Source organism: Phalacrocorax aristotelis, chromosome 4 (assembly GCF_949628215.1).
Source record: "Phalacrocorax aristotelis chromosome 4, bGulAri2.1, whole genome shotgun sequence".
Taxonomy (NCBI): Eukaryota; Metazoa; Chordata; class Aves; order Suliformes; family Phalacrocoracidae; genus Phalacrocorax; species Phalacrocorax aristotelis.
In genome coordinates, this window is record NC_134279.1 from 63,412,629 (window position 1) to 63,426,475 (window position 13,847).

The 13,847-nt window shown below is 37.6% G+C and overlaps 1 protein-coding gene across 2 annotated transcripts in view; it reads right to left on the minus strand.

The window, feature by feature from the left end:
- Nucleotides 1-13,847, minus strand: part of STIM2 (stromal interaction molecule 2) — a 70,639-nt gene that overhangs the window by 18,957 nt on the left and 37,835 nt on the right. For both annotated transcript variants that reach the window (XM_075091722.1, XM_075091723.1), the window contains exons 2-3: nt 13,317-13,447; nt 1,653-1,767 (exon numbers count right to left, since the gene is read on the minus strand). In XM_075091722.1, the coding sequence (XP_074947823.1) occupies nt 1,653-1,767; nt 13,317-13,447 (246 nt within the window). The remainder of the gene's footprint in view (nt 1-1,652; nt 1,768-13,316; nt 13,448-13,847) is intronic.

Genomic DNA, 13,847 nt, shown 5'->3' on the forward strand with positions numbered 1-13,847 from the left:
TTAGCCAAGCCCTGCTTGCATGCATTTCCAATCTCTGGATATTTAAAACCTGTCACAGCAAATGATTAAGAAAGTGCAAGGCAACCGTAACATCTTTGTGGCACACAGTTTAGTCACAGTTGCTCCAAGAATACTTGTGCAACATTCCGCCAGAATACAACAGGCAATCACACATACAAACAAAACCATTTTTTCTTTTTTCCCCCAATAAATAAGGTGCAAGACTACATTGTCATCTACCTTCCACAGGGAAGGAAAAAGAATTAAAGAAAAAAATACATGCACAGGGCAGGGGAGCAGGTTTTTTTTTTTATTATTATAGGGCAGCCTATGGGACTTACTGTAAGTTAAAGGTCAAATATGCCATAACTGTAAAGAAAAAACTTTTTTTTTAAGGTAGTTTGTAAAAACCAGTTTTTGGTAGGACTCATTAGACTGAAAATAGTAGACCCTTCACAAACTCCAGGTTTGACCACTACAGTTTTACTTTGTAACGAAGTCAAGCCCCAGGGAACAATGCTGTATCACCAAGAATGCAACACCCTACCTGTTCACCAAGACAGGTCAGAGAACTACCCAGCTGAAGGCCCGGGCTGATTTTAGATACTCCCTTACTATTGAGGCCAAATAGCTACACTTATCTCTTCAGACAGCAAGTTCACATATCTTAGCCCATTAGAGGGGGAAAAAAAAAAAAAAAAGAGAAGGCAGACACCCTTGAGACACAGAATTTCCAAAGATAACTGTACAAAGACTGTTATTCAAACATCAAAATAAATGTTAATCTCACACCTTTGCTGCACTCTTCAAGGCAGTTGTAGAAAAAGTACTGAAGATGCACCTTTGATTTTAACCCAGTAATAAATACTAAACTTCATACTTTAGAACAGGTGAAATGCTCTGCATGTATATAAATAGTGCTTAGTTAAAGAAAAAGGAGATAGGTAAAGCAACTATCATGCAACAAGTAGGTAACTTTTTCTCCTATCAGCTGTAACATGCTGGACCTCTGAAAATGTCTTTTTTTAAATTGCTACAGCCTGGAACATATTTGGCAGTGAACACTGTACTGCTCATTAAGTAGTGTCTTTTGGTATTTGGAGTATATGGCTCAGCTTACTACTTTCATTCAAATCAAAGTGGGGGAGGAATGGTGGTGCTCGCTTCTCAGTCCATTTTCCTGTATCCCTAGTTTAAAAACATTTTCCAAAATACTTTGGACTAAGAATTCTTGCTCTTTGTAGCCCAAAGAAAGTTTACATCAAAGTGGAAGCACGTTAGATTTTCCACTTAATGCAGTGTATCATAAATGTTTAAAAACAGCTTGACAGCAGCTCTTAGGGTTTACTAAATTAAAAACGTGCTTATCTGGAATTCTGTGCTTGCCACAGGCACCTTCATAAATTACATCATCATACTGATGAGTGCGTAAGCTAGCTTAGTTTACACCCAGCACGTCAAGAGGAAATTAACCCTAGCTGGACTGAATGAGTTTTCCATCAGGTTTGTGTACACCTGTAAGAGTACCAAAACAAATTCAGGAAGATGCTTTAAGAGGTCATCCATTTACTACTCTAAACGACTTGGTGGAAAAATTGTTGAATTATGTCTACTTCAATAACTGTCATCATTTTTAGTTACTCTTTACCTACCTTCAGACGTTTTCCAGCGTTTCCACAGATCCTCAATGGTGATATGCTTGTCTTCTCTGTGCAGGTGACTATGTTTATTAGAGGCATCCTTGTATTGCATATCTTCCCTTAGAAACTGAACAAAGGGAAAACAATCTTAAACACCAGTATAGCAATTTCTAAACAGAAACTACAAGGAAATCAGGCAGAGGAGAATCTTTACTACCTCTTTCCCATGCAAGCAGCATACAATTCATGTAAGTTGACTATATCAAACACTCAGGCAGCAAGTTAAACATTCTTACAGGATTTGATTTTCACAATTATTAAATCCTAGAAAAACTGAAGGTGCAGTTGGCAGTATAGTAGGTTTAACAGTGTCATTAGTATGCCTTAGATTTACAGTGATTACAAGAATGCACCATACAAGTCCTACTCTGTACTCCTCTATTCTGGACACATTTAACCAACTTCACCTACTTGAAAACAAGACCATGTAAGACCTGAAAACGGGCCAGTCCTTTATGGATGAGTAATACCTGAATCCTGCTATACCAGTTAAATGCAACTGCTTGAGGGATGAGAGGAAAGGTGTTGACTAAGTATTACTAAAGTCTTTTGATTAGACAAGAAAAATCTGACTTTAATCAAAAAACAGAAGTCATCTTAGGGCCAATTTTCTTCTTCCTAATCATTCCTCAGTAGTTACACTCCAAGCACAGAAGCATTACACAAAGCTGTTTCATTCACAGTATCAACAGGAAGGCTATGTGAAAATACCACACTTTCCCTTTTAGTAAACACGATAAAAAGGAAGATCCTGCAATCATATTTATTGCAGTGTTGTACCAGTGTTTCACAAGCCACTACCAACAGGTTCTCCAAATACATAAAAGAAAGGAAGCATGAAACTGTAAAACCCACTTTATTTTTATTTCACACAGGCCTAGAGAAGTTGGAATACTGGTTAGCAAACCACCTCCCATTAATAGTGGAAACCTTTCATAGGTATCAGTCCCTAAAAGCACAGCACAAGCAGTCTCTGTAGGTGGAAACATTAGCATTAGTTCCAGAAAACTAACATGAGAGCTAAGTAATCTTCCACAGCAAACTGTTTGCTTTCTTCAGTTCCTGAAGCATAAGCTACTCAAACAAAATAAGCTATAGTCATGACAACTAACTCAAAACCCAGCTTCTTACATGGCTCGTCATATATCATCACCACTTCAAGCAGAGGTGAGGAAGAATGCCAAGGTAGCAATGCTCTGCAGAAGACCCCACTTCTGAAAATTTAGTCCTGGTAATTCAACTGCAGCTTCTTGCACAGGCCCCATTTCTAACAAATCTAAAGACAATGTCATTCAAGAAACTGCAGGAGAGACTGAAAAGTAGTCAGTGTTAAACCATAATATTAACTCATAATCAAAAGAGACAGTGTATGATAGCAAAAATATACAAGAAAAAGCTAACACTGATCAATCCCCTTATTAAAAACTTCATTCTTACTAGGAAGTAAGGGAGTCTAAAAATACCAAAGGGATTAAAGTTTCTTCTCTAACTGCTAGACTTGGGATGAAGTACGAGTTGCCTTCCCTAATCCAGTCATAAAGCCATACATGTCTTTTGGTTCCAAACACAGATTGGATGCAAACCCTCTCTCATTCAGCCACTTCAACACTTTTGACTGTCAGGCATTAGCTTTCTAAAGCCTTTTGATTCCTAGACTATTTCCATTTAGCCCCTACATATTGCATAAGCATTTTTAACTACTCCTCCCTATGCATATAAGAAAAGCATAAATACAGATATATTTACACATGTGTATATATACACACAAGAAATATAGGAGACATTTATGAAATATGAGAACAATTGAAAATAGCAGCCTGTTGGAACAGAGGCAGTTACAGAACTTCTGAAACACCATGAACCAGCAACTGTAAAAAGGTACAAAAAGCACAGAAAAGAACTGATTGTTGTAACTATATGCAAATGTAAAAAAAAAATCTGCTCTATAAACTAATGCATATTCCATAGTCCAAGTGTAAACCGAGTACTTCCCAAATTGACACAAGTACTACGAAGCTGGCAATTTCCACAGTTAATGTGCAATTAAAGGCAGATTATCTTATTCATTCCCACTCCATGTTTATTAAAGGATAACCCAAATAAAAGGAACCAAAAAATAACAAAACAACAACAACAAAATCTTTTTACCCACTAATGTCTCTAAGCCTTTGCAAATTAAAATATAGTCTCACAGTTGGAGCAGCAGGAAAGAACCGATATTTGCCCACCTCACCTTTTCCCTGCAGACTGCAAGTACCCACTATCAGCTACCATCTCCAACATGTCTTTTGGTAACTTGTGAAAAACACACTGAGAAGACAAAGAAAAATACAGGTCCCTCCCTAGAAAACTATCCCTACATATGGGGGTTAAGGTACATGTTAACACTCACTCTTCAGCTTTCTCGTGACTGGTGATGCACAGCCCCTAGAGACTCCATATGTCAGGTGTGGACATTCATTTTAAAAACAAATGTCATATCTCAACCAGTTTCTGAAGAGGAACAGAGTGGAGTATATACTGTATGTAAAGGTTTCAGCACATTTTGCATCTCCTTAGCTAAAACTCATACCTCAGATCACTTTTGTTCGTAAGAAATGAACTTGCTTCTATCTTTACTGCTAGTTGTCAGCAAAGGCAAAATACTTCAGGACAAGAACGTTTGAACAGTTACAGGTGCTCTCAAGGAAAATCTGGGTTGCTGTTAACAATACTACATAAAGGGTTAGGAATAAAGAAGAGAAGGAAGATGCAACTGATAAACAGAAAAGCTTCAGGGTGTTACATCTCAGCCCAAAGCACTATAAGGTACTAAAAGAAAGCATTCCGATTTTAAAAATGGGATGGACTTCGGTAACCTTGACAGCCAGATAAGCAATGCAAACAGTTTATGGAAAAGCTACAGCACATTTCATGTCATTCTGCTATGGAGCCCGCAGAGGGAGCAAGAGTTAACATATGAATTCACATTCTCAGCACACTGCTGGAACACAACTGGCTATGCTAACAAGTTGAGGGGAAAAAATTGAAAAGCCTGATTTCAAGTTTCATCACAAAACCAGAAAAAAAAAAATCCCATGCTTGAAGCCCGAGATTTCCTGGGAGAAGACAATGACAGTGAAAAAGATCTGGTTCGTACTTAGAGACTGTTTAGAGTATTTGACTAAATCCCTTTTTTAAAAAGGGCTGTCAGTACACAAACTTGTGAGCAGTTTGCTCATTTAGTAATCAGCATGCAGTTACTCCTCAGAGAGAGAGATTATACATTTATGAGAATTTCAACATGAAAAGAGCCCCTCTTCTGTTCAATCCTACCCATATTGCTCCCAGATCTTGTGAGAAAAATCACAACTGTATAGAAGTGTACTCTGTACTGGTGAGGCTGTACCTTGGGTACTGTGCTCAGTTTTGGGTCCCTCAGTACAAGGAGGACATTGAGATGCTGGAGTATGTGCAGAGAAGGGCAACGAAGCTCATGAAGGGTCTAGAGAGCAGGTCTTATGAGGAAAGGTTGAGGGAATTGGGGTTGTTTAGTCTGGAGAACAGGAAGCTGAGGGGAGACCTTATCACTCTCTACAACTAACTGAAAGGAGGTTGTAGTGAGGTGGGTGATGGTCTCTTCTCCCACATGAAAAATGATAGGACAAGAGGAAACAGCCTCAAGTTGTGTCAGGAGAGTTTTAGACAGGATATTAAGAAAAATTTGTTTTCTGAAAGAGCGGTCAGGCATTGGAACAGGCTGCCCAGAGAGGTGGTGGAGTCACCATCCCTGGGGGTGCTCAAAAAACGTGTAGATGCGGCATTTCGGGGCATGGTTTAGGAGACATGGAGATGTTGGGTTGACAGTTCAACTTGATGATCCTAGAGTTCTTTTCCAACCTTATTGATTCTATGATTCTAACTTCCTCAGCAAGGTTCTCTAACACCAAATGGTCACAATGGTAAAGTTACAGCGTGCATAGCTAGAAGGAGGCCAGCATATTTCAAAGAATGCATTTACTAATGAAGATTACAAACTTCTTTCTTTTGTTTAGAAGATCTTCATTTCATAACTGGCCTGATATGGAATTTCTCCTTTAGGATGTGGTTCCTTTTCTTAAACTGAAGAAAGCCATAAAAACAGAACAACTCTAGTAAAAAGAGAGGATTTTTCTGTTCCTTGTCATGGCAGCTAATCTCTCTTCTGTTACCCTGGTCATTAAGTATACAAAGAAAAGGTTAGAAAAATAACTTTAAATAGGGAGGTTAAAAGAATAAGCTCTAACAAAAAATATCTAAGGATTATCTTAGCCAACATAATTATTCAAGAGGGATAAGGCCTTTTAAGTCTACAAAGTTGAAACCAAGAAAGCAGCAAAGTTACCTAAAAACTCCATGTGAAACAAAAAAATCATATGTCACAGTACTTACTTCAAAAACAAGTAGAGAGTAAAAAAACACCACACCTAGACTTGAAACTGGAGTTCTGATCCCAAAAGTACCATAACAACCGTGCCTCTACAAAGATTCACATCCCAAAGCCCAGGGTTCAGCAGTGTAATAGGTAGAGGAAACTTTCTCCTCTCTGGAGGGGACAGGACTTGTGGAGCCCTGGAAAAGAGTTAAAAGGTCAGGTACGCCACAATCTTCCTTCCTCTTCAGAAAGCCTTTAGTAGGGTAACATTCACCAAAATGCAGCCAACTCGTAACAAAAAACTAACCTCTGAAGCAAAAGCCACCAAAAAAAATTCCAACCCTTCCAAAAGGGGAAAAAAGACATACCAAAATCCAGTACCGGTTTGATAGAGAGAGAGCACTTACAAACTGAAGTTACATGCAACAATACATATTGTGTATTTGTACATATTTAATACGTATGTTAAAATATGGAAGTTGTAAGAGATGCTTGCTCCTTGAGGAGCAAATGAACCATTGCATATTTTTGCAGACACCAGTGGAACAGTGAAATTAACCACACACACTAACTGCAGAAGGAAGTACTCATATGTTGTGTTTATATTTTGGTCTGGGTGAAGGCTCAAGTTTATGATTTTCAGTTTCACCAACTTAAAATAGACCCTCTAACTGACACATTTACTTTAAGAGCAATTAGTAACATCTCCCGGCTAAGTATTACCATCTTCCTTGAGCATCTATATTCCTCAAGCAGTCTTCTTTCCTACAGTTTTATTCCTTCAAAAAAAACCTGCAAAATTTCCAACTTCAGTTTTCCTATAATCCTACCTTGAGATACAGCTGGTCACTGTTAGACAGGCATTTAGTACATTCGCTCCTGTCTACTGCTACCAGACTCACTGCAGCTACAACAACATCACACTTATTGCCTAAGTTATGATAGCAAGTGTGCTTTTAAAGGGCAATATATTATGATTCACGTATGACAGCGTTCACAACTGGCTACTCTATAGAAATGGCTTCTCTCTTACTTTACACAGTGAAGTAAGCACATGTATTTAACCATAATAGAAGCATTACTAGAAAAATAGGATAAAACTGTGACAGTGTTACCAAGTGTACCTTAATTACAAATTCTATTGGGAAAAGATTACTGCAGCTCGAAACAAAACTGTAGCTATTCTACTGCAAAGTAAACTTTGCAATCTCTTCAAAGCCAAGTTACAATTTCCAAGGGGGCATTTCATTGTAGCAGGACTAAATGCCTGTAGTGCTATATAAACAGGTGCAGACAGCTACATATTAGCTTAAGTACCTCCAAGGAGACAAGGCATGAGGTAGGTCTGATCCAAATCACATTGCAACAGGTTCCTATGCAACTGTTCCCATGATAACACATGCTGCCTCTCTACAGTACTACTTTGCACAGACACAGTCGTAGATTAACACAGTCAATGTTTTCAGACAAGACCTGGCTCTTCCCTATCCTGCTCTGAAAAACAGACTGTGTAGACATGCTCAGAGCTGCTTACAAAACTTCAGGAGGCTAAAAGACATTCTGCCTGGGGACAAATACATTAGCAGTTGAATGTTAAAATTCAACGAAAAGAAGTCTACTACAATTTAAGAGAATCAAAGTAACCCAACAGCTTTGGGGGAAAAGGTTTGCTGTGCTGGTTAGGAAGCTCAAAATACTTGTTTAAGCGATCAGTGTTCGTAACAAAATGTTCTTGCACAGTGAGACGTAAAACACACTCAGGAGGCATCCCAGCCTCATGCAAAACAGTGTTTTCAGTTTCTGAACCACTGCAGCGGGTATTTTTCTACCACTCAGAATTTTGCCTAACCAACTGACACTGAAGTATAAACTAGTTTGCATAAATATGGACACCAGTTTAAGGAACTTTCATTTTATATGATTTATATAATAAATGATGTTATATTTTCATTTTCAATAAATGAAGTTATTTATTCTATAAATAAGGAAAAAAACAGAATACTGAGGGAACTTAAAACAACATTTAACATCTTTCTAAGTCTGTATTTGCAGACAACAAAATGAAGCAAGAGTTCAGCGTATAGCAGAACCCCTCCCAGCTGAAATAACACCACCTGGGGTGAGCTCCTGAGGTTTAACAAGGTGCCAAGATGCACTAAACAAAGTGAGATCAAGCTTTTGAATTAGGTCATCCATTATTTTTTAATATCTGCTCCACACATAGCTGTACTCCCCCCTAATCATCTGCTAAACCTTTACTCCCTCCAAGATGTAACGATCTAAAGGAAGATAAATTCTACACATAAATTTGCTTTTGTTCAAGAATACAGAAAGGCTATTCACTTACAGCCATCCTCTGTTTAAAGTTAAGTTCTGAAAGTGTTTTCCACCTCACACTTTATGCTCCTAATATCCAGCTTACACATACTTAAAATGGCAGCACCACACTATCCTGGCATCTAGTTCTTCAGGATTTCCTGTCACGGAATTTCTTGCAATTTTGCCTGAAGTATTTAGTACTCACTACTGCCCAGAACAGATTATTGAAATGAATAGGTCTCTGGTCCAAACTAGTGAATAATGTTTCATTAATTTTTTGTATCTCTTAAGGAATTAAAGAACAAAGATATCCACAGACTTTTCACGAACTCATCTTTACACAAATTGAAGAGTCAGCTCTCGTTCAGCCGTAACTCAGAAAATAATGTCATGCTGAAAAGTTACACCCTAAATTTTATTTCTCCAGATTCTCCTACAGTAGTAATACTAACGCATAATATTTTAATTTAGCAGGCTTGTAAAATAGTGATGTATAGATGCATGTACCATTTTAATTGCTAAAAGAAAGGAAGCATAAACAACCAAGAATATGACTAGCAAATTAATTACATAAAAATAATGAAAGCATGAACTGGTTCTTCTTTACTATAAAACCTATGATCACAAATCAGCATTAAAGGGAAGGTATACTGGAAGCATACGTTTCCAAACTCACCCCAGTTCTATAAATTATTTTTAACTGAGTTCTTCACACTCAACCTCTCTATCTTCTGCATTTTTATTTACTTCTGGATTTTTCTTTTGACTTCTTTTTCTCTTCTGGACTCCACCTCTTCACCTCCACCCAAAAAACCCAGCGTACTCTTTCAAAACATTATGTTTGTTCCACCTCTCTTGGATTATTTGCATCTTGGATGCAAATATGGCCTCAAGCCCTCAAACAATAGTTTCAGAGCCCATCATGCAGAAATAGTCACTTCAAAGGAATATCTGGGGCTGTCAAATACACTGTCCCTGTCAAACTTACTATAGCCAAAGTGCTATATACTACTATTGCTATTTTTGATGAGATTATACTAGCTACTTTTTCTGCTTTAATTGCTGTATAGCAGACAATCATCCTCCCTGGTTAGGCTAAAGCTAGATTCTTTTTGATTCTCATCTTCAGACAACATTTTAAGCCAGGCACTTCTGCATATCACCTCCTGAGGTTCCAACTTCTTTGACCATACTGTTAAAAGCCATTCTCCGATTGTTTCATGCTTTCAATACTGCAGTCCATTCTTCTCTGCACAGTGTATTTTCTCTCTCTCTTTTTTCTGTGGGATTTGTTGGGTTAGGATTTTCGTTAGTTATGCAAGTGTACTCAAAAAAACTCAAACAAAATATTAAGATATTATGTGATCTCTGCAAAGATCCCACTCAAAGTTGTAAATTCATGCCATTAGTTTTGTGTGACACACAGTAAGATATTAATATTTTTTTAAAAAATCAACTTATTCTATTTCTACAGAGAGATTCCTTGAGGAAATTACTTGATGTCATATCTACATACAGAGGTTCTTTGGGAACAGGAAAAACCTATGTAAATAGTGAACATAAGTCTGTCTTACTGCTTATGCCTCTTCATCATTAAAACAAATCATGTACATGTGGTGCAACAGATGCTTCCTGAGGCAGATAGCCTCCCACAACACATGACTAAAACCTCAGTTAGTAATACATTCTCCCTTCCACTTACTCTTTTACAGCCTACTCTTTAAACCAGTTTAAAGAATTACAATCTTTCTTTGTTAATAAAGTAATAATAGCAGGAGCCTAACTTGATAGAGAAATTCAGTTAGCCTGCCCTAAAGGTAAGTATAGTCTTTTCCACATTCCTCCTTTTTTCTCTTCTGCTGTACCACACTCACTGGTTTTCACACTGTAATAGGCTACTTTACAGAAATTAGTAACCACACAGTAAAGCATACTCTAAAGTACAACACAAATTTATTACCTAAACCATTTTTTCCTTTAAGTTATGCTTCTTGTTTTGAAGTACATAGTTCTACATTGAAAAATCAGGGCAAGTATTAGAAAGTTATATGAATCCTGAATGCAAAAAAAAAAAGAAACATGACTAGCTGTGACAAAAGCTCTTATTTCCTAATATTTTGTAATCACTAGAATATACTTTCCTAATTCTAGTTAAGTTCAAGTTTTTTCATCTTTTTAAGTATCTTAAGTTATACCATCTAGCCTAACCTAGGTAAGAGACCAAAGAGTAAGGAAAAAAAGATCTAACTGGTCCATGCTCAAAGTAGCACCCCTCTATCTTCTTCAGAAGACTTCAACAAATCCCTCGTGTGTTTCAGTGACTAATAAATCCCATGCTAAAAATTTAGATCAAGTTTCCCCACATCAATTTCATCAAGGTCAAATACAAGCTTCTTTCCATTCTGCACAAGGTAGATCCAAAAGGCAGACAATTTTTCAGGAAATAAGTTTTAGTTCAAATTTTCTTATATCCTCTACAGAATGATTTTATGTGAGACTTCATTTGAGAGAGAAAACAACAAAACTACAGCATAAAACAGGGCATGAGAAAAAGTAATAGCAGCATGCAGATGAAGTGTCTGGAATCACTATTGGGAGTTCTCAACTGGATTAGCAAGTGAAAATAGTTAAAATAAACAGGTCAATACCTTTAGCTCTTGTTACCCTTCCCTCCCAAAGTAACTTATTTACAAGAACTTCCTTCCTTGGTGTAAATATACACTTGTAATTTGTAACACTGTTTTAGTGTTTGTTAAACAGCAGAAAGTTATTGTACAGGGTCACATTTTTTTTTCTGTCAAATAAAAAGCTGGGGAATATCTAATCAACATACTCAGTCTCCTGCTCTTCCAGGAGTCTTGCAAGCAAAAAACCATGCAGCGTGAAACAGGAAATCCCTTACCCTGCTGTTAAGTAAAATCCCTGTATTTCATGCCACCTTTACTTCTACTGAAGTGTGGTTGTTTTTCTTTTTTAATTGTCAGTCCTCAGTCTTAACCAAAACAAGCAGCATTACCAACTGCGACAGAAAAAAAATAAATCTGGTTTTGAAATAGTGTATATCAGGATATAGTTAGTATATATTCAGACCTACTGTGATCAGGTAACTACATAACTATGTTTTTAAAATGTCATATCTCTTGAGATTACAGTAAAGATCCAGGAAGAGCTCTACAATAAGACCATATAGATTACTAGCTGAACTTGCAAGTAAATTGCAGATTTCAGGTTTAATATCTTAGAAGAAAGCACTCTATGTAAACTCATATTCACCACTGATTTGCATGGGAACTATACATACACAAAAGCTTATTTAGGTTTGTTTTGGTTTTGGTTGTTTTTTTTTTAATTAAATATCTGGTCAATAATTTAAAATGAGCTAGCAGAAAAAAGGGCTACCTTTCAGTCATGTTATTTTACGCACAGTAAGTAGCTTGAATATAGTTTCACTCATCTCTGATTACCCCAGCTACAGCAGTACCCCTCATGCACTGTTCTAATTTCAGCCTTTTTATCAGGTTTTAAGAGTAGCTTCTGTTGCTTGGATTTATTTCAACATTCCTCTGGAACAGGAAGAAACTTAAAGTCAGATATAAAGATGATCCACTGGAAACTAGGGCAGACCCTTTAAATACTAATAAAAAGTCTCTAATGTAAAAATACTTCAGTATTTTCTTTTAACTTTCTCGACTTTCATGTATAACAAATGCAGAACGAGTCAAGAGAATCACACAACACTGAAGCTCCTGTGAAAGCCACGCTCCATCACTAATGTTTCAGTTTGCAACTGGATTGTGCCTGTCCCAGACATTAATGACAAGCAAACATTCTGTGGTAACAGAGCTAGACTATTTCCAGTGCCTCAACTACCTCGCCATGACACTCCCCCTAAGGTACAGAGCAGATTTTGTCCTCCAAAATTAAAAAGTACATTTTATTTTTCTGGGTCATTCTCTCCATTGTACTGCATTCCTTCAGAAAACTCATATCAGCCAAGCATCAATCACTGCTGATACTATTTGTATACAGTCACACAGAAAAGTAAGTAGCATCACATTAAACTCTATGATGGTAATTCAGAACTTATTCAGGGAGAACAATCTTCCCAGAGATGTTACAAAAAAAAGGGAAGAGAAACCAGGGCTAGATTCTTCTCCCACTCACCTGATGAGGGGATATCTTCACTCCCCTTCCTTCCTCAAGCCTGTACCTGACAACTGCCAGAGAGCAGAAGCAAGAACAATGAATCTACACGGATATTTCCATTCCTACTCAGTAATTTTGAGCATCCCAATGGTATAGTTGAGTAAGTGCAAGGGCAAGTCCTTTATCAGGATCCTGCCTACCAAACTCAAACACAATCACAAGAAGTTTCAGGCAGGTCTGAATAACCTTCCTCAGTTCATAGGACTTAATCTACCATTAGAGCAGGAGGTGCTTACTACTTGCCTGTTAGAAGTAGTACTATCTGTAACAGGTATTGTTTTGCACCATGAAGTGCCTGGAACAGATCTAAGGTGAACAGGAAAGCTCAGTGATGCCTTAAGCAAGAAAACCTTAGCGCAACGAAACTAAAATAGCAGGTAGCAGCTCACATCAACTCTTAGTTACCTCACTGCAAGCTAAACCAACACTATTTGCCTACCTCACGCACATAAAACTAACAGCTTTTTTACATAGTTATATAAAACTTTACTTTAGGCTAGAACAATGGACAATAATATTCCATTTCAGAGAATTCTAGAAATTAGACTTTCCTTCCACATTCAGCTGTGGGAAGGGCTGAATTAAGTAGTGGTTGCTGTTTTTCTTACATGCTGGAACATAAAAAGCACTATATAAATCAGAGGGGGGAAAAAAAGACAGACCTCATGTATGCACATGTGAAGGCTTTTTACTCTTACCTCATCACTTTCATCTACTTCAATACCACCATCTTTGTCATCATCCATTTGCTTATGGATCATGCGGAGAGCTTCGAGGCTGAATCGGTCCTCCTCAGTAAAGCATGGTGGGCTGAGTGAACTGCAGGGATCTGGGAGGGCAGGGAAGGAAGACGGGGACAAAACAGAAATATTAGCTACTGTCACTATAGAATATAAAGCTCTCAAGCAAGAGAAAGGGTTAAAATTTCTTTGTGTACATGCACTTCACTGCACATACCCACCATGTCATTCAAACTTAGCTGTAAAATAATAATTCTTACCAAAAAAGTAATGGGGAGGTAGGGGAGGCACAAGAATCAACTCTTTTTTTAATCCAGAAAGGAAGCCCAAAGAATAGGGTGGAATAGCTTGAATCTTGGAATTTATTTTTTTTTCCTCCCCTGTAACTGCTATCTCCACCTCTTCTATCATCCACCCTGAATGATATACCACTGCAACAGCAAATAGAGTCACTGCATTTTCTAACCTCCTTTCTGAAAGCCTGGGCTA